This window comes from Leptonotus elevatus, chromosome 11 (genome assembly GCF_054856555.1).
Source record: "Leptonotus elevatus isolate MCC_2025b chromosome 11, RoL_Lele_1.0, whole genome shotgun sequence".
In the NCBI taxonomy this organism is placed as follows: Eukaryota; Metazoa; Chordata; class Actinopteri; order Syngnathiformes; family Syngnathidae; genus Leptonotus; species Leptonotus elevatus.
This window is the reverse complement of record NC_141249.1, coordinates 12,797,542-12,819,159: the sequence shown is the minus strand read 5'-3', so window position 1 is coordinate 12,819,159 and position 21,618 is coordinate 12,797,542. Positions and strand designations below refer to the sequence as shown.

At 39.5% G+C, this 21,618-nt stretch overlaps 1 protein-coding gene and 1 non-coding gene across 2 annotated transcripts in view; one reads left to right on the top strand and one right to left on the bottom strand.

Annotated features, from left to right (window-relative positions):
* The window catches only part of xpr1a (xenotropic and polytropic retrovirus receptor 1a), a 52,623-nt gene that overhangs the window by 11,790 nt on the left and 19,215 nt on the right, over positions 1–21,618 (top strand). Inside the window, exon 3 of the mRNA XM_086089183.1 lies at positions 21,238–21,339. Within this exon, the coding sequence (XP_085945309.1) occupies positions 21,238–21,339 (102 nt within the window). The remainder of the gene's footprint in view (positions 1–21,237; positions 21,340–21,618) is intronic.
* trnas-aga (transfer RNA serine (anticodon AGA)) lies at positions 16,145–16,225 on the bottom strand. Its single transcript has one exon. It is a non-coding gene; the product is annotated as a tRNA-Ser (tRNA).

Sequence of the window (21,618 nt, the reverse complement as noted above, 5' to 3'; positions counted from 1 at the left end):
AGAGAACATGCATATTTCATCTACCACTCACATGTATTTATAATACCAGTCATGTTGTAATGACTTCAATGTGGTCAAATCACTTTAAGGGTCAAATCCTGTGTATTTACTGCATACGGTAGTCGGACGTCTACCTGTCCTTAAGTGGTCTTCTCGACTGTATCATGGAGCGAGAGAGACCTGAGTGTCTTTTGAGTAGAACAACAGTTGTCTCTATTTTGCATATTGTCCTGGGGGCAAACTGCACAGCTTCCCCTTGACAAGTGCCATCTGATAATTAGACCTCATAATCACCCTATTAGTATGCAGCTCAATTGAGCGGGAGGACTGCGTATTGTTCCCCCGGCAAAGAACTGCAGCCTTTTTGTAAGAGGATTATTGTCAATATCTTGTCTGGGATTTCTTCACAATACGTTGTGCGTTTTCAATCTCGGAATCTCGCATGTTACTTCAGGAAGCCTTCCATGTGGACATCGCTGGTGGTTTTTATTTTATTTCAGCTGTCACACAAAAACCGAGACGAACTTTCACAGTTACCATGGCACCAAAGAAAGAAAACGGAGTCATGTGAGCTTTGTTTGGTTCCTGGGGTATTCTGGAGGACTCTAGGCTGGTGTGCTAAGGTGAATTTTAATAGCCTCTGGTGAAACCATGCTGTTACCACTCAGGAATACTTGGGAGCAAAATGCACATCCATCCCATTGTCCAAACTAAAATGAGTGAAGTTTTTGCCATAAAATTCGTATTCCTTGGCTCTCAGCCGATAAACCAGATGTATTCTTCACAGTTGAAAAAAAAAAATGCACTGACCGACCACGGTCATGGTTCATTGCCAATGCTGGAGAGTATTCATTCCAAATATATTATTCCTAGTCTTGTAGAACTTAACTGCCTTAACTCTTTTTATTATGTTGTCACTCATAGCTAGCTAAATACGATAATGTGTTCTAATCACTCAATTAGAAAACGTATTATGACATTTGAAAAGCTGTTTTTTCATGAAATCTCATTAGATTGTGCAGGTGTCGTGGCCAGTGAGTGTAAATCTATATATACAGCATGATCATCGTGACTGATTACTTTCTCAAATATGCATAGAAAGATGACATTGATCGGCGTATACGATTTCTACCTGCACCGTGCCTGAAGTGTCTGCTTGCATTTTCAATCACTTGGCGATATTGAGTGTTTGTTGTTGCTGTTCATGATCAATTTTGTTAGAGGTCACTAGAGGATCCTGGACTTATTACACTACTATATGATTATAAGACACATGCCATATATTTTCTTTTATAACCCTCTTCAAAAGTAATATATCGAAACAAAAAGGTCGAAAGCCAATTCAGCGATTTTTTCATAAAGCTAAAATATAATCTCTCGCAATGATACAGACAGTTCTACACTCCTGAAAAGTATGCAATGTTCAAAAGAAAATCAAGTTTTGAGGCATATTCATATCATCTTAAATCTCATTCAATTGTGCAAAAGTACATCATATTGTGGTGGATGGTTGTACAGTGCAGTATATTCGTAATTGTGACACTGGTTTCTAGTATGGTTAAGGCAAAACAAAAAGTTTGTTTAAGAGACCACCTGTGGCATTGTTGTAGAATCAATCAATTCATCAACAGCTAATCGATTGTATTATTTCTGGCAATCCATAAATTTGAGAGACCTTGTTTTATTTTAAAATGTCAAATTCATGGAATTTCAGCCTCTCAAATTTCTGTAGTCCTCCATTAAAGCAAAAATAAAACATCGACTTTTACTTCGGAAAACAATGTTCAACATTTTTGCGTATAGTCTGAAATGTTATGGACCAAACCAATAACTGATATCCCATTGCATATATCCCAATGCGGAATCTTTCTCTAAAAGTGCATGAAATCAATGACAATTTTCTATTTTTAATTTCAAATGTTCTCATTCCTGATCGTTTAATAATGGCCACAAGATGGGGGACATTACTAGTATCGTGCCGCCGTCGCGAGTATCGATACCTTGAAATTCGGCCTGATACCGATACCTGGTATCGGTACTCGCCCATCCCTATTACATATCCAAGCAAACGGCCAAGGTTAACAAGTAGCAGGATTTGTGCTAGCAGAGTCATTGTGCTGGGGGACTTTAGAAGGCTCAGTTCGTTTTGGTTTGTCTGCTTTATGTCTCCCACACACGCACGCACACACAAATCTCCATGATTTGTCAGTGTGTTTGTACCGAAGCTGGATCTGAAGGATGAACAGGAGCCGGCAGCCCCACTGCTGGCTGTTGATAGACTAGACTGTTCGACTGTTTTGTCTTTGCTGCATGCTTCCCTTCAAGTTCTGTCTGTTGTCTACCTCACTCTGCTGAGGGACACACGCTCACACTTCTCTTAGCTTGTTTTATTACAGGATGGCCTCAAAACAGCGGCACCCACAATCATGAGCCTGCTTGTCAAATGGTGGTTTCAGTCACCTGTTGAAATGCTTATCAAAGTTCATGCCGTTAATAAGTATTGCAATGAATCCACCCTACATGTATATGACACAAATGTAACGGATTAAAAAGTTCCTTATTGTTAAAAATAGTACTTCCTGTTCACGCAGTACTTCCTGCCCATGTAAATCACGGTAATAACATCATTCCAAAGCAGCACAGGGTCAATATGCTCCTAATCGGATTGGGTCAGGAAATTGCTCCTGATCTAATAATGCCACGTATTGGATTGCCTCTTGCATTGCCTGAACAGTAAAGGTAGAATGGACCGTATGATGCTCTATTTGATTCATCGTGTCATAGTAATATAAAAGGATGAGAAAATAAACAATGTTTGATAACTTGCAGAAAAGATTGCAGCATCGCTATACGAAACAGTGACCTTAGATTTCCTACGTTAGTAATGCAGTGGTAACTTCTCGTACAAGTTTAATTCGTTACCGTGTATAATATAAATATAATACATTCATAATGTAAATAACACACAAGGAAGAGATTCAAAGCTAATTGGCTCGGTAAATTACAGCAACATTTGTCTTTTTTTCCACAGGTTAAAGAACGTATATTGTTTGAAGTATTTTGCAATTGTCTGTCTACATGTGTTGTGCACCGTTAGTGTTCATGTATCCGTTGTCTCAACATTGATGCTAGTTTCACTATGGCATTTTGCGTTGTGTATTAGCATTAAGCTAGCGGACTTTAGTAAGTAGTGTGGCTTGGTAAGAACACCGTGTGTAGTTGTCTTTGTTTTATATTTAAAGATTAACTGGGAACGGCAATACATGTTTGTTTGTTTGTTTTGTCCACTGTGCGCTATTTTTTAAAGCACGTTTAGTACTGTCAATTTACATCTCATTTAAAAATGTAGGGGGAGCCCTGGCGCAGACATTTTTTAATTTTTTCTACTTTTATTCATTTCTTCTTGGTTCTATTTTGACAAAGCTTTGAAATATTAAAGAACATCCAGTATGTCCTCTTATTAATTCCTCTTTGATCCTAAAACGTGCGCAACATGTCCCCAGCATGTTGTAAAATGCAGATCATCTGCAATGTAGCTGTGACCTTTCAGGGCTGCACTGTTTAGACAATACATCCAGAAAAGTGTTTCAAAGAGCTGCAAGACACCATTCAGAGTTATTCTCCTCTCTCGAGGAAAACGTCTTCTTTCATGTCTGCTAATCCGCGAGCTTCTAAAGAAACGTTACACAAATGTGTGTTTTTTCAGTTTCGTTTCTTCTCCGATTTCAGTTCATGTTGTCCCGAAAATCAAGTTGTTTAGCGTGACTCTTATCGAGGGGGCTGCAGCTGCTGCTGTGGCGACCTTGAAGGGCGTCTTCACATTCACAAGTCACACGCGCTAATGCGTTCACGCACCTTGATTCTCCTGCAACCGGGCCCAATGCACACAACGCAACAGTCAAATCATGTCTGAATAGTAGCAGCAATGTTATGGTAAGAATGCTCAGTAGCAATAGCGGTTTCATTAGGTTTGAACACAACGAACGAAATTACATAATTGTAATTGTGTGTACTTATTTTAACACTGTCTTTTTTCCTTTTCTTTTTTATTCACGTGGAGGGAACCGTTTGTGTCTCCTTTATTCAAACGGTCTAAAAAGAGCATGGATATCATACACAGTAAATTTGACCCTATTTCGAGAGAATTTACTGTGTATAATATTATCGGAATATCATATAACATGATATGCCGTATGTGTGGCAACTAATGCTCAAGTTCAAATTAAGCCAAGCTGTCAGTTCGCTGGTTCTAACGTTACCTCTTTGGCCTTCTGTTTGTTAATGGATGTTCTGAATTTCCTCTACCGCGACAGTCCGTCTTTACCGTGTCTTGTGTAGTTACAAGAACATTGCGCAGGCGTCCATCCCTCTTAGATTAATGGCGCCAGTTTGGACTATTGACACAACACTTATCTTGTTTTTATGAGTCTGCAGGGTTCTATCTGTAAACCTGTAAATAATACTAGACCTCGACATATAATAAAATGATGTTCTAATATGTCGTATACTAATTCAATCCCATTTTTTTTGCCATTTATTAAACACTGTTAAACACTTACAAAAATTGCCATTATATTGTCTTAACGTGTTATTATTGTATTGAATTAACAATGCAATTGTGTGGAACCACTTCATTGACTCAAAAGCCAAATTTCAATTTGAGCAATTTAATTGGGTAAAGTCAAATTATTTTCAAGACATTTTGTTCTGGTATTTATGACTGACTTTGTGTCCATGACAATTCAAATCAAAATGTTACAATCGAAAGGGTATTTTGTCTCACAACATACCCATAACTGGTACCTTTTCGCCATTAAAATATATACGTAATTCATTCAGTGTCCAATAATTACCCCATTAGTGTATATTGGACCTTGACAGACAGAAATTGACACTTTTGGTTGCCCTATGTCTGAAAGGCTGTAAAGCTATTCTGTGCACAGTAAAGCATTTTTTTTTGCATGTGATCACAGAGAGGCAAGATGAGAACGAGTAGGTAAGAAATCCCAGTAGGATTTGTTTCCTGCGTACCTGCAGGATCAAACGCTTTGTGGGACGGGAACATCACAGGAGCCGCCAGAGATGATGTAGTGAGGCTAACAGGTTGCCTTGCCCAAATATTCTATACGCGCGTTTGTCAGATACACTTTGCATGATGACTGAGCAAGTTGTGTAATGATTCCATTCCGGCTGCCGATTCCCATTGGAGGAAAGTGGAACTATTGCAATATTGTTCCATGTTGTTTTTTTTATTTTCATGCCATTTCACACCTCACTGCTTGGAGTGTTATTTTATTATTATTTTTTCCACAGGGATAGGTCATATAAATGGCATTTGCCTCAGTCTTAGAGGGAAGTGTTGAAGGCGACATAGAATTCATAAAATTAAGTTTAATGGCTCAGAAATAAGCTCTCGGTGTCTCACAATATCTAGAAAATTGACTGATTTCGGGAAATCAACAGTCGGTAAAGTTACCAAAGGAGGTGCACAGGTGCACATAGAGATGCTTGTGATTGATAGATGCTGATGCTCGCTGGTTGCCCTGGATACTGCCATCGCTCAGTGGCCTTGGCAAAATGACGGACGGCATAAGTGCGCTATTTGTTCTACGTGTTTTTTTTTCAGTGAATACATTTGCATTGTAATACAGTTTATGACTCGTTATAGGGGAGTACACAAGCATTTTACATGATAGGACTTCATATTGTCTGTTGCCGGGAAGATAGTAGAGAAAAATGTTGAACAAAAAAAAGACAGCCCAAGCTGCAATTGGACAGAGAGATTTATAATGTTCTGTGGAAGCGCAAATAGATTAAGTTGTTAAACTTGATGGTCTTCATGGTCAGTTGAGTAGCCGGCAGAGCGTAAACAAACATAGTCCACCTCAACTGGACTGTGCTTAAATGCACCATTATGGCTTCTTTTTTTTTAACTTGCTGTGAGTCGGCCGTGTGCGGTGAAGTCATGTGAATCCACCTGTCCTTCACTCTGCCGCAAACTAATCGGAATGATTTCCCATCAGTCCTTTCACTACTCCTCCGCATTCTTCCCGCCATGATTGTCTCTCAAGGCCGGCGACACGCACCCGCTAAACCCTCGCTCGGTTACCTTGACAACTGGCTTTTCTCTCACTGGGCGTGGCACTGCTCCGATTCTCAGTAATGGCATGATAAGTGCTGCAATTATGTAAATCATGTCTAAGCAAAGTGCAGAATAAACACACTCGCTCCAGTTGTCAGATTTCTATAGAGAATACATCATCCTCCATTGTTACAACGTACCAACTTTTCAGAACTCCTCAAATATACGGGGTAGTCTATAGGGAAAGCGAACGTATACATTTGTACCTTACCTATCGTGCCGTGACATTGAAGCAGTGTTGCCTCCGAGGTCCTGCTTGTTGCAGGCCTTCCGCTGCATGGTTTGTCAACCATGATGTTTTGAGAAACTTACCTTGGATTGCGTAAATTAGGTGTGAAAATTAATCGATTAATCGACAAGTAATCAGTTAAATTAATTGACAATTATTTTAAAGGATCTTTGTGCAGTTTGTCACTTTTTTACTCATGACTGCCACCTCTGGCCCAAAGCGTAACTGCAACATCTGTGTCGGGCTCGTTCACGGGGCGCGTGTGAGTACGTGCACGTTCTTAAAGCGACAGCCACAGTTGAGAAACGAAGACATGACTTCAAATGAGGTCAGAAAAACTCTGCCCCTCCCCAAAGGAACTGTGGAGTGTGCAGGGTACTCGCACGCTACTATAAAGGGAAGATAAAAGCTGATAGGTGCAGTCAGAGTAAAACAGTCAGAGCTCTTTGTACTCATCTGGGCATTGGTGGAGCATGCATGATGTAGAAAAAGCTTTAACATGACCTTTTTAAACGGCACAATGCACCTTTAAGAAGTGTCCAAATTCTCTGATTTCAGCCTCTCATGGCTGATATGTTTTTTTTCAGGGCCAATACGGGTGCCGATTATTAGTAGTCAAAGAGGCTGATAACCGATATTTAGAGCCGATATTCATTTTCTATAAAAACGGGTATTGGCGTCAATGTTTGTTTTTTTATACAAATGGTAATCTTGACTTTGTTGTAAAGTCGTAAAGAATATTTATCGAGCAATTATTACTTTTCCAAATGTAGAAGTTTTTTTATTTTATTTTTTTTATCTTAAACATCCATAATAGACATCCTTGCAAATTTCTAACAAAAATTTCAGGGAGCTCCCAATGTTATCAGTACGTCTTAAGAAGTTAAATGGAAACTTAAACAAGTAAATACCATAGCGCTCTATAGTTTTCTACAGTAAATATTTTTTCCCCAAATTGAAAAACACCTGAAATCTTAAACTTTCACATTTCTTTATTTTAATGTCAAACAAAAACAAAAGGTTCAGTAGGTTCCCAGGGTCAGCAGCATGTCTTATAAAGTTAACTGAAATTTTAGATAAATAGTTCTTTGAGATCAAAATGGTTTTAGATTATAATTTTTTTAAAGGCCAATATCGGCGCTGATTATCAGTCTATCCCTACTCAAGAGTAATTATTCTGTGTGTTTTTATATCACTAGACAACACCAAATAAACAACAAAAATTGGTTAATAAACAATAATCGTGGAAAAAGGTTTTGTGGGTTTGATTTAAAGCTTCAATTATCATATGTTATTATCATTCTTATCTGTTCACGCCAAGGTGGTGCCTAATAAACCAAGGTCCTTGGAGGGGGCGGCACCTAAAACTTGCTGGCCTTTTCCCTTACAAGTTGGACAGTATCGAGTTTCTGCTGATTCAGATAAGATACCACGTCAGTAACAGGGTTTTGCACCACATTTATTAGCGCGTGCCCATAGTTGTATTTTTATGGAGTGCAATGGAGAGGCTGAGCAGCCACAGTGACACTGTCGAAGGAAAATAGTCATGCAAACATGTAATGTAGGGTGTAACTTAACTTCATGTTGTAATAGTTATTAGAGATTGACATGCACAGGTTGTCAGAAAACAACAACACGTACAGTGTGTGATTTTCATTTTGCTCCCTGACCCTCTTGCTTTTTCCACACGATTGTTTGGTCATGTGTGTGAGCTGTGTGCAATTATGGATGCACGAAATCGACATGAATATTTCATAATTTTTCATCTAAATTATGGAGTTTGAACAAACAGTCGTGAGGAAGAGATGTGTGTGTACTTGTGTGGTTGTGTGTGCACTATACCTGTTTTTATTGTTGAGGAAATATCTATAATTTAGTCAAGAGTTCTAGCATTGAAAGTCACTCACTATGGAACGATGCTTTCCCTGACATGCGTGAGAATACAGTACTAGTAAACAGTACATATTTGACCGCAAAAATCACCCTTTTAAATTCACTGCCAATGACGGCTATAGACGTAAAAAATTCATTGGAACTATTTCTATTAGTTAAAAAAAAAAATCCCACTTTTGTCAACTGTATGAAAACCTAGATTTTTTTTACTGTACTTTTAGAACAGATATAACATTTGTGATTAATCGTGAGTTAACTACTGAAGTCATGCGATTAATTACGATTACAAATTGTAATTGCCTGATGCCCCTAATTTAGAAAATATATATTTCGTTTTTTTAAATCGCGTCAGGCGATTAACATTTTTAATATTAATTAATTGCTTGACTTCAATAGCTAACTCACGATTAATCACAAATGTTATATCTGTTCTAAATGTACAATACAAAAATTGTAGGTTTTCATACTCTTGTTAACAAAAGTGGGGAAAAAATGTTAAATTAATAGAAATAGTTCAAATGAATTTTTAACGTTTATAGCCGTCAATGGCAGTGAATGAGTTAATGTCTCCGCAGATTCCTCATCTTACGACGACGACGATTCAGAAATGTACAAAATTCAACATCACACTGCAGCAATAAATGGGTGAACTTTGCTCTTCTCACATGTAATTAGATGAGAAATAACTGACGGATCCCTCAGTGACAGACAGGACACAATAGAATTCTTTGGACTGAAATTCAGCCGTATCCCAGGCCATACAATGAGGACTCTGCCCATTACACACACGCACGCACGCATACCCCCCCCCCCCCCCCCACACACACACACGCACACACACACACATCACTATTAACAGAAATCACTCATTCAGTGCCATTGACGGCTATACACGTTAAAAGATTCCTTCTAACTGGGCTGGCAGTGAATGAGTTAAATAATGCATTTTTTACCACAGAAGAAAGGCACCAGATTTTCCTGAAAATGGATTTAAAAGTGCCTGAAGTACCCCCCAAAAAGGTGTACAAACCCTCTTTTTCCTTGTTTCTCTCTGGCTGCTGTCCACCTCTGGCCACAGTCCGTTCAGCTATAATCACTCTTCCCTAAGCCTGGTTGCCAACACAGGAATTTTGCACCGTCACTGCCCTCTGTTTGCTCAGCCAGACGACTTAAAGAGCACGTTGGCCCCAGAACGTTCGCAGGCAGACAGCAAAAAGAAGAATAACTTTCCACATATGACTTAATTCAATTCCTGCCCACAAAATTGGGCCTTGCAGGATGAAGCAGCTTGTACACAAACAGATTTAGATGCTCTGTCTAGGTTGGCGCATCTAAGTAGCGCTGTACATGTACAAGGGTGCCCCTGCAATGACCCCGTGTGAGTTCACGGTGGCTTTCCAATGTGAAACATTAACAGACTTGAGCCCTCGGGCTGTTGTTAGCGCTGCCATTGGCCAGACAAACACAACATAACTCAGTTTGTCACAACAGTCAGCAGCAGATAAAGATGACCACCGGTCGTATTTACTTGGAGACGCGTCATAAGGTGAACTGCAGAATCTACAAAAAAAAAAATCAACGATTATTTACAGAATACAGAACTAAGCCAAGGGCAAATGATGATGCCAGACAGATGATGAGTCCGAAGATTTGAAATGTTGATATGGCAAGCACAAACACATGCTTCTCTGTCAACCTTGGCCGAGGTTGTAATTCTTGTTTTAAAGGGCAAAATATAAGGCTATGCTTACACTGTGTTCCCAGCGATCACAACAATCTGTTTGCCCTCAAAATAGTGCACCTTGGTGGAATGTTGACCATTTTTTTATCTACGTACTGTATACGTTTTGTTAGATCTTGCTAAGTCACCAGTTTGAGAACCCGGGCTGCCAAGTCAGCAGCTTTAAAGGCTTTGAGAGGGGGTGAGATTTGACTAATGTACACTCATGTAGTGCAAACTGGCGCCATTTACATTGGGTTAGCTCTTTTGCTACGACGTAGCATCTGTGCGTTTCACTCTCTTGTCGTGAGATTTACACTGCAATGTAAAAGTTTGGTTCTTGTTGGTTTTTACCAACTGCAATACTTTTTACCATAACACTACAGCAAGAGTTTTCAACAGATGATAGGAATAAGTAGCTCCCGCATTATTAGCTCTTTTTTTTAGCACACAGCCACTGACCGCAACGTCAGTGCTCCTAGTGATTGACAATCATGGCAAGAGATTTAAACGGTCAAAGGTGTGACTATGTTTCTCAAAAGTTGATGTTGACAATATGCATGTCGTTACCACAAGTGCAACCAATCATTCAAATGTCAGGTTGGAAACACAGGGAAGCTCATTGAAACGAACACACATAACAGAAAATGTGTATCTCACATCCAAACTGCATATTCTTATTCATATTCTTTTCCCTCTTTGAATTATTGTTTTTATTTATTTATTTTAGACTAATGTTGTAGTTGCAAGACAAGTTAATTACGCTATTTTTTTTATTCAAATTTTTTTTATTTTGGTAATTATCTAAACAAAAAAAGAGCCCTTAAGAATACCGTTAAAGTACCAGATCAATAAACAGTATCGTCAGGAGGTGTTATGTTACTGGTATTGTAAAATTTTAACGATATCCGATGTTCTTCTAATTTGGGTTTTTACTTTTTATGTTTTCAAAAATAATGTGAATCATAACCTTGGCAGTTCAAGACAGTTGGGGGAGGGAATGTAAAAAAAAAAAGATTGGCTGTTTGCATACGGTACCTTGAAATAAATATTATGTTGAAGCGCCTTTTGCTATAATGACAATTTGTATACCTATAATTTGGGATTAAGTGTACATAAATAGTCTTTATGATGCATTAATTCATAATAGCATGCGTACTGGTGTACAACTTCCCCTTGGGGCTGATACCTGTTGACGAGCAGAGCCGGTTTTGCTCCATCCATCTCAATAAAGTCGTTTATGTGGAGCTGAGCTCTGTGACAATTTAGGGTCCTTAAAGGACATTTCCAGCACATTGTAATGAATAACACATCAGCTTTTGCGGAGGTTATTAAAGCCGCCAGAAGGGCCCTCTTTGTCACATCCATCATCTACTGCTCAGCCCCCAAAGTGCCCCCAAAAGCCCAAGTCGTGTGGCAGACAGGTGACAGAGAGTGAATGGGGGCTCCACATGTCCACCATGTGTGGATTTTGTGGATTCTACTCATCTCTGGCACACGAGAGGGGATTAGAACAAGATTTCACCCGTGGATGACATATGAGATACGATAAGGTTGAGGTGGGGGGGGGGGGGGGGGGGTGGGGGGGTTGTCCCGCTTTGTGATGCTTTGAGGGGTGCGACTCCCATGGGACATTTCTCCATCGGCTCCCATGTGCTTTTATTATGGGCCTGATTCAATTCACCCACTAGCCTGTAAAGCAGCTATTATATATGTCATATATTATATACACACAAAAATACACACACACACACACACTTCCCGTAGGTGTTCTTGAATGCATACTGTATAGACACAATCACATGACTATCTTCTGCCGAAGCACGGGCAAAGCCTTATTAGCATAATTGAGGTTTCACAGTAAGTGCTGTCTATCGGCCTCTATACACACACCTGCAGCAGTAGAATGCCATCCACGGGTCATAATTAATCTCCAAAAGTAGAAGGCAACATGTGATTCATGAAATTATTATTGTTTGTCTTTGTAGTACTGCTGCACAACAAACCCATGCAGGTGTTTAGTTAGTAGTCGTCTTTTCCCCATTACATAAGACGAGCATTTAAAGGGGAGGCCGACCCCCAAATTTTCTTTGCAGTAATTAATTCATGTTTTTTGCAGCCCCACTAGTCTAAACGCGGCATTCTGATTAATATTGTGTGTGTGGAATATGAATTAAGGAGCGAAATCCACCCGTTTTTATACATCTATGGGGGCGGCCATTTTGGCACTTTCTGTTGACTGAAAATGACATCACAGTTGCTCAGGTAACGACCAATCACGACTCAGCTTGTGAATGTCACATGACCAAAGTAAACCAAATTACCAACACCTGGAAATAAGGCCGGGTAACAGCTCGGTACCAATAACTAGTATCGGTCATCAGTAGTGTTGGCTGATGTAACTTTACTATATTAAAGGACTGTTCCTTTGAACAATTCGATTTAAAATTTGCCTCACAGGGCCAGGCAGCAGGCCCTGAATAATCAGCATTTTGTCTTCTGATTGGTTGGTCAGAGCAAGCAAAGTTCGACTATCACATCTGTACACAAATAATTGAAGTGTTTATGTTTGATCATATTAGATAAATATTGATTCTGAAGTGTTGATGTACATGACACAATTGAGTTTTTCTATTGATGTTTTCTGTAATTGGGACGTCACTTGATAGGGTATTATTAGGTGGATTATGTTTGATAAGTGTCCACTAATGGCTCCACTTAAAAAAAATTTGTGGTAAAAGATGGCCACTCTATGAGGAAATACTTTTTTTTTTGATTCATTGCAACATCGTCGTGTAATGTTCCAGGAAACTGGCCCTTCAAAATAGTTTTGTTTTCCACCAGTTGGCCGCTCTAGTGATTTTTGCAGGGACATTTGACATTCAGGTGGTGTAGGCCACTCTTTCCTTCCACTTCTTTGTGACCTATACACACACACAGACCCAATCAGAAAGCTGAATATTGATTTGCACGCACACAGAAAGCGCTGTTGCCTGCCATGCAATACGTTGAGCAGGCTTAATCAACGCCTATTGATTACTCCATGCTGACCGCTTTCTTCCGGCCTGCAGTTTTTTTGTTCAGCATGTCTGCTCGTACAAGTGTCATGTTTCACGCTGTTGTTTTGTCACCGCCGCGATATGATTCAATCTCACGGCCTTTATCAGTGAGGCGGCATGAGATGCAGTAATCAGTGCAAACACATTCAATCACGTTTTTATCAAAAGCGTCGCGTCCAGACGCGGGAACACCTGCTCATTGCCATGCGAGCGCACAGACACGCAGTGATGTGGCAGCAATTGGCTGCCGCAGTGGCCAGGCCAACTCCCGTAGTTGGTTGCTAATGGCTACGGAAGGACAGAGGGTGGTGGGGGGGTCGATAATGACAATGTCAGTCCGAGCCAACCAGCTCGCTAAAAAGAGGAAGGGACACTCGCACACATTCACTCAAACATACATGTGTTTCGGTGCACACTCACACGTACACGATCGTTTTTTGTTTTTTTTGCAGAAAATGGAGCGGAGCAATTGTCTTCCTACCGGGTGGTTGTCTGTCATTATAGCCGTCTAAAGGCAGCAAGGCGCATTTGTGATTTTCTCTTTGCTTGAAGAGACGATTTTCTTCTGCAATAGTCAAACTGTGTTTGTATGGAGGACCAAAAATGGCAAAATAAAAAAAATTATGAAAGTATTAAAAAAAAAATTTAATAAATGGGGAAATGAATGCAAAAATAAATATATAATTAAATGTCAATCAATAAAAACAATTTTTTTAATTAAATGTCAATCAATCAATAAAAAGCCTCTGCTCTCATATTTATTTATTGCATGCTGCAGACGCTGTCAGCATAAAATGTGTGTCATGAAATGTTATTCAAATATTTATTTTTATAGTTATTTTTATTCTTTGAGTCTCATTTTTATGTTTATATTTTTACTTTATTCATTTATGTATGTCTATATTTTTGTTGTTTTTTATTTCCATTTATATTTATTTAATTTTTGAATGATATTTTTGTATCCGTTTTTATTTTCACTTTTATATTTTACTTTATTCTTTATTTTGCCATTTTTGGTCCTCTATACATTTGCATTCAGTTCCCTTAAATATACATTTCATTCCAAAGGTCAACGAGGACAGACTTTTCTTAGTGTTTATTTTCTTTGTTGACACGCAAACTGAATTGGCTGTAAGCTTTTATCACATTCATACCATCTCTATTAGATTCCGTACGAGTAGATGGAGCAGTGTACGCTTTCCATTAAGTCTACTTCAGTGTTCAATGTGGCCTTATTTGCCAGACACTTAATATCCTTTTTCCATTCATCAAATTGATCAAACCGTTTCAAAAAACACACACGCAATCAGATTGGTGTACCCACTAACTGTCTTTGTTTGAGCATGGTGTGTTTTTCACCGTTCACATTGACGACCAGGGCAAGTAGAGATGATGCAAGGCTGTGCAAAATCAACAGCACAGCCCTCGTTCGTCTCTTGTGTACTTGTTCACACTTTTTTTTTTTAATGGACGCCACAAGGCACAGTGCGCGTTCAAGACAAGTTGCCGTGTTACTGCGACAGTCCAGTAGAGAAATTCAAATGTTATTTCTGTATGAATGTGGCGGGTCGCGTGTGGACCATTTTAACAACTTTGTTGGTGGTGTGAAGACCAGGAGACTTTGAGAGTGGAAGACCGAGTGAAAAGCGAACGTGTGCGTGACAAAAAGCAGGAGAAGATGCTAAAGCCACCAAAAGATGACAGCCGTGGTGTTATTTGCCGTTTAAATGAGACTATGAAGCGCCCCGTATGTATTTGCCACGGACAAGGTGGGAATTATTATCATGTCATGTTTGAAGACAGAGCAGAACATAAACATTATTGATGTCTTAATGAGGCGTAAACTTGTAGGCCAGCATGGCTAATGAGAGAAAAAGTCTCAGTTTCACTATTAAGTGTGTTACTTCAATAATACTAGTCTTTTCCTTTTTTCTTTTTTTTTGGGACAAATGTTGAAGAATATACGCCTATATGAGTATTGTTATATCTTTCTACATGTAGTGATGCACCTTTTGGGTACAGCTTGTACACAATAAATACATTAAAAAAACTATAACAAAATTGCAATATTATTGGGAAATGATGGAGAAAAAGATGTATCTTTTGAATTGAAAAACAATTGCCAAGTGAAAAGGCTGTGAATTCACACCCTCCTTGAAGATGACCTCTCTCTCTCTCTCGCACTCTCGCTCGCTCGACCAAGAGACTCGCCTCCCTCTTCATATAACAGCTCAGCCCTTTCTCTTCCTAAACATCTCCTCTAATTGAGTCATTTGATTTCCTTTCCTATAAGCGTACTTTTTTCAGCTCCGGTGAACCGGTACATAATTAGCTGAGAACAACCTGTTATGCGGGCCTCCTGAGGTCCGTTTCGCCATATTGTCGCATGAACTCATATAGGGTAGCAGACTCGCGTGTGTACGTCCTCTCACAAATACCGCAAGGAGACTCAACATTAGGTACAGCGCACAACCAAACGCAAACTCATCGCTCTCTGACAGAGAATCTCAATTATCTTTATAAAGATAATCAGAAGTAAGATTGTGGAGGTGTACCTAATAAAGCGGCCGGTGAGCGTATATGCACTATAAAGATAAGCTGGGGCGGAGATGTTCTTTTTCTAAAATCAGGCCTGGTCCCTTTTAGATTGGATTTTCGTCAATGAATGTTTGATGAGGGATCCGTGTTATTCCTGAGCTGGCCCACTGTGACATTGACGCTTATCTTCCGTTATTTATTTGGCTGGCGTCACGGGGATTTACGTATTCCATCCAAGCTATGCAGCTCTGTGAAGGAATGTGATGTTGGATTCAAAGGCTAGTTCAAATATGAATATTAGTCCTGAATCACTGACAGAACACTCAGTTATAAGTGTTCATTTTTTATTTTTTTTTTATTTATTGTAACCAAAAATCATCCAACCTGTTTTTCCGGGTTTGGTCACGTGACATTCGCAAAGCAACCCGTGAGAGTAGTTGTGATGTTAATTTGGGTTGACAGCAGACTGGAATTCAATTCATCTGTTTAATTCTGACTTTATCTTTATCGTTACTATTTCACCTGCATGTTCATAAATGGCCGGACGCATAAAGGGTGCGTCACGTTGTCGGCAGGATTCGAACCTGCGCGGGGATACCCCAATGGATTTCTACTCATCACCTTAACCACTCGGCCACGACAACTGCTTATAGTGCTCGTCGCTGTAAAAGGTGACAAAAATATTCGACCCAACGACCCGTTTCGTCGGCTTTGCTACAAACTTGGTTTTATGAAGTGACTTTTTGCTGCCATATGCTCTGCAATTGATTGTACCCCGGGTTCCATGATACCCCCCACTCGTTCCCTAAATGACCCATGACCCCAATAAGGACAAGCGCTATAGAAAATGGATGAATGGATTATTGCGCCGATATGCTAATGCACGAAAGCGTATCACATATGCCTGATATCACCGCAGATATGAGCTCAAGAGTCTCGCAGTGAGGCGAGCGCGTGATGTCGTTTTTCGTTCGTCTTTGCCGGTTGATATTTGGGGCCTGCTGAGCTTGCAGTCTGCAGCTATAAAAAGTCCACAATAAGAAAACCGGGGGACGCGGCTCCCGAGGCTGCCTGCGGTCTTGCCTGTCTGCCTGTGAGTGTGCATTCCTAATGTTCCCCTGGCCTGCATCACAGACGTGATTGGGAGATTTAATTGTGGCTGCGGGGCCGAACGGGAATTTGTGGTAAAAAAAAAAAAAAAAGATGAGACGAAAGAATAAAGGTGTGGGTGTGAGGGTTTATGCGCTGCGTTTGTTTCTTCCTTTTTGCCCTGCAATGGAGGAAGCTAAGTTAAATATATTGTCATTTATTATGCACTCAGTAGGTTAATATTAGACTAGAGATAAAAGTCAGCCTTGCTCTTTGCAATAGCACAGTTTGTCCTTTGCTTGTGCATGTGCAGGAACAAGATTAGCCGTGACAATGATAATAGAATGAATGGCCTCCTTGGCGACCGTATTGCTATCATGACATCGTGAGATGTCATAAAATGCGGTAAATGGAGGCGAGACATACAATTTGTATGTGTGCAAGCGCGTCCTTTTATTTTGTAGGATTGAGATGGGATGATTGCAGTTTGCCCGCCCACCACAAAATGACAAATGGTACAGAATTGACTCAACATTAATTAAACGTTAATACAATGTATTTAGATTTTTGTGGGGGGAGAAATCAGTTTAATCTAAAAATGTGAATCTTAATCTATTCTGATAGATCACAGAACCGAAAAAAAAAAAACGGGCCCCTAAATGACAAATAAATAACGGCAAGTTAAGAGGAAGAAATCCATTGTAATTTAAATGCTAATTTAATTATTTTTTTGAATGTTCACAAAACCGCATAAGATGTGTGAGTGAATCATTTTACTGATGTGAGTTTTGTATCTCCGTGAAGGATTTATTTGCCAGAGAGTTGGGGTCATGTGACAGAATTCCTGTATGGAAATATAAGAACCTGGGGATAAAATGTGTGTGTGTTTGTGTGGGTTTTTTTTGTTGAGGGGGTAGCGTGGGGGGGTTCAGGGGAAGCTGTCTCATCATTTATTTATACAATCTACAGAAGACGGGGTGAGCGAGCGAGGGGGATGGAGAGGGAGGCCAATGCCGGCTACAACTGACTCGCTTTGGGAATACTCTAGGTCAAGTCAAGAGTTGTTTTTCTGGCTACGAGCGCAATTCTTTGTGTCTGTATGCTGCATCCGCCTGCATGTTACATGTGGTCTTTGGAAAAAAAAAAAAAAAAAAAAAAACATTTTAAAAGTGTGCAAAATAATATTTAATATTATATTATATCTGTAAATCTATTTTATTTAAGTGTAAGACTTGTGTACATTACAAATTAAGATGATTTTTATTATTACAAAATTATAGTAAATCCTAAAATAAACGTAGTTAGATATGTATTCGTAAATGATTGTGCATTAAAATACAATGTACTATATAAAAGTTTTGTGCATTTTTAAAAGAAAGCCAAAATAATTTCCAAACTCTATGACGGTCTCTCGTATTCAAATGATAAGCTTCTGAATCTGCCTGTGTATTTCAATTAACAGCTGTTTTCTGAATATTATTTGCTTTGAATGGAATTGTATGGCTGACATTAGCTACTTTTATTACACGAATACACATATCTAAAACAGTGGTTCTCAAACATGAATGCCAAAACCCACCTGAAAATAAGCTGCACTTCCAGTTCCACCATTTAAATATAGCAGCATATTAGGTTCAGTTGGGGGGGGGGGGGGGGGGGCACAATATAGAGGTTTTATTCCTAAAATTATATTGAATATCATTGTAAGCTACTGTAGCATTATGCCCAGTTTCAAAATTAATACTGCAATTAAGTATAGGAAAATAAAAAACTGTACTTAATTAAAATATCTAATCAATTAAAATGTATATAAAAGTTGATCATTATTTTATTTTTTTAGTTATTAAAAGTTAAATGCCAATAGGTTGTATTAAAAGTTAAATACAACAGAACTGCAAATACAGGTCGGGGGCACGGGTAGTGAAGACAAAGTGATTACGGCCTTCAGATGGAGTGTGTGTGCTTGCGTTCTCTCAATAGCGCACATTGACAAGGCAAAAACATATGTCACAATAAAGGCTTGGCGGGACAGAACTATTATGGGGCCCCCTCTGAGGCGCTTCATCATTGCGACACACACACACACACATGTGTGTGTGTGCATATATATATATATATATATATATATATATTGTACTCCATTTAAATCTCTGGCGATGAGTAATTTGTTGTTTTTTATTACATTTTCTTCAATTGGATTCAGATGAAATTTAGTGGTATTCAAAATATCTTCCTCTCATCGGTATTGGATGTGGAGCTAAATCTCTCATCCAGCCAGACGATGCTAATAAGGAGCCGTGGTGTGCAGCCGAAATTGAAGCTGTGACATTTACACGAAGCACTCGGTTGGATTCAATTAAAGATGCGCCACGCACGGGTATTCACCGCATGAATTTTAAAACTTTCGGTGATTGCGTTTCATTGGATTTGCGGGAGTTGAGCCGAGAAGGCGTAATGAAGTGATGTTCATGCGTGCTCATGCAGCAGCTGAGCAGATGATAGCAAGACCGGAACTGAGGGCCGGTGTGCCGATTCAAAGACGACGGTGGCCTTTGTTCTTTCGCGTCACGTGTGCATGACGTGAAATGCGCACACACACACGCGCACACACACCTGCGCGCTGTGTGTCCTGGGTCAGCAGGGGAACGGAGAGATGAAGCTTTCATCCTGGATTTCCTCCCTCACACTTGGACAGCTTTCAAGTGGGAAGGTGGTTGGAAATGTATGAATTCCTCCAAAATGATTCCGGCAAATGGAGTTTAAAGATCATCTAGAAAACAGAATAAAATAATATTGTAACATTCTGCCGTTAAATGTCAGGTCATGAGTTCCACTCGGCCTTTTCTTAGAAATCAATTCAGCCGTTTTGAAGGTTGACCTAAAGCTGCGTTTGCCAACCTTTATTGAGACAAGGCAACCCTACGACATAAAAAAAAAAAATAATCTCACGGCACAACACCCAACAAAAATGGCTTAGAAAGTGCGAATACTAAAAATCTTCCATAAATAGACTCACAAATTGACTGGATAGGCTCAGAATAAGCAGTATTGAAAATGAATGGATACATTGTTTATCATCACCATTTCCTGCTTCTTCTTTTTTTTTTTATCCATGTGAATATCATCGTTTAATGTTTATTCCTCCCGAGTGCCAATTAGCAGCAGCAACCTTCATTCAAACCTTTTGAATGATAATATCGATGACGCATAATGCAAAATAGCGTGTTAGCCCAATTAGTCATTCTGCTGTGACATATTGACTCCGCCAGCTACTCAGTAATTCAACAGGGGCCATCAAATGGCCAATAGGTCAGCAAATGGAGTTGTTGATGCTGGTTATGGAGATGTCCTAATGTAGCACTATGTCTATATTATTGTGGTGGTCGGATAAAAAAAAAAGAAATATTTTGCATTATTAGACAACAAAATGTGGCACGTAAAGGTGTTTGCCATCATCACCTTCCTCGCTGTAATATCTGTGACTTTGAGTGCGTGTATCTTAAAAGGGTCGGCTGGTGAGTGACGTGGGAGCCGGGGAATAAGATTCTTGTCAATCGAAAAAAGGTGGATGTTGTCAGGCAAAGGTTTGCACTCAGCTAGCAGTTAACTTGCTCACTGTTAACCCATCGGGGTAACTAATCGGGGTGTCAGTTGTGGCCGGAGCAGTTAGCGTGTAAATGTACGTTTTTATTTGTGCTATTGTGGTATTTTGCATCTTTGTGAAAACGACAGCTTCTTTCAGTATCTCTAGTTATGTAGCTCTCTTCCAATTTTACAACTGCTCTCATTACACTAATGATCTTGTTTGAGACGCGCTGCATTTTCTCTCCATGAATGCCGCTTATATCAGGTGAAAGGTTAATTTGTATTACAGCTGCTGTGTGAACTTCCCGTTTCCCTTTCCTATTAGATTTGCCCTTCTGCAATGGAGTGTTTGCTCCTGCAGCGTGTGGTTTATTTTTACAGGATTGAAGGCGGGATCTCATCATTTTTTCTTGTAAAAAACTGTTGGACTGTCAGGACGTTGTTTAATGTTTGATAGGTTTTCATCAGGCTTTGCGTGTGAGTTGTATGTGCGCATGCAGGGATATTGACAGACTGCCTGGGGCGTGTCTTTCTTATTACTTTGCAGAATAGAAAGCCTCTTTTTCGAGCAGTGGTTTTATTATAGCTGATGTTTATGAGGCTTGTGTTTATGAGGTGACATTAGCATCAGATAAAATGCTGCTGCTACTTTATCCTGTGTAAAGCTTCTCCCGAGAGAGTACATTTCAACCTGCTTTCATTTTACATGCTTCTTGAATTTGATTTTTTTTAATGAATTGGATGAGTTGATCAAATAAATGAGAGGAAAAAAATTTGATTGTTTTATAGTTATTTAACCTTTTTAATGGGTAAAAAGTTGTAAATCTGTATTTTTATACCACACTTTTGTTTTGGAATCCAGGCTCTAAAATGTTATCAATAACAACTGCCTTAAAACTTTTATTGTGTAACAATGACTTTAAATGGCCAGGCTCGCGTTATACAGCCAACTGACTTTTTTTCTTCTCTCTTTACCTTCCAGTCACAGATGAGGACACCGTGAAGAGATACTACGCTAAATTCGAAGAGAGGTTTTTCCAGACCTGTGAGAAGGAGCTGTTGAAAATCAACACGTTTTATTCAGGTAATTATCACCAACCATCAATCAACAACCTTATTTCTTAAAGTAGTGGCCTCGACACCAGAACTGGACTGGCACAAATAATCGGCCCTGGCATTTTGTCTTAGGCCCGCTGGCCCAGTCCGATTCCTGACCGCCATTGGCTACCACATTGGTTCAGTCTGATCTCTATATTGTAAATGGATGAATGGGCTGCTCCTTCTAAATTGTGGGCCGATCTCTTGAGGTAAAATTGAGGAAAATAATCATTGAATAGCACCACATCGGCTTCAAAGGACACCG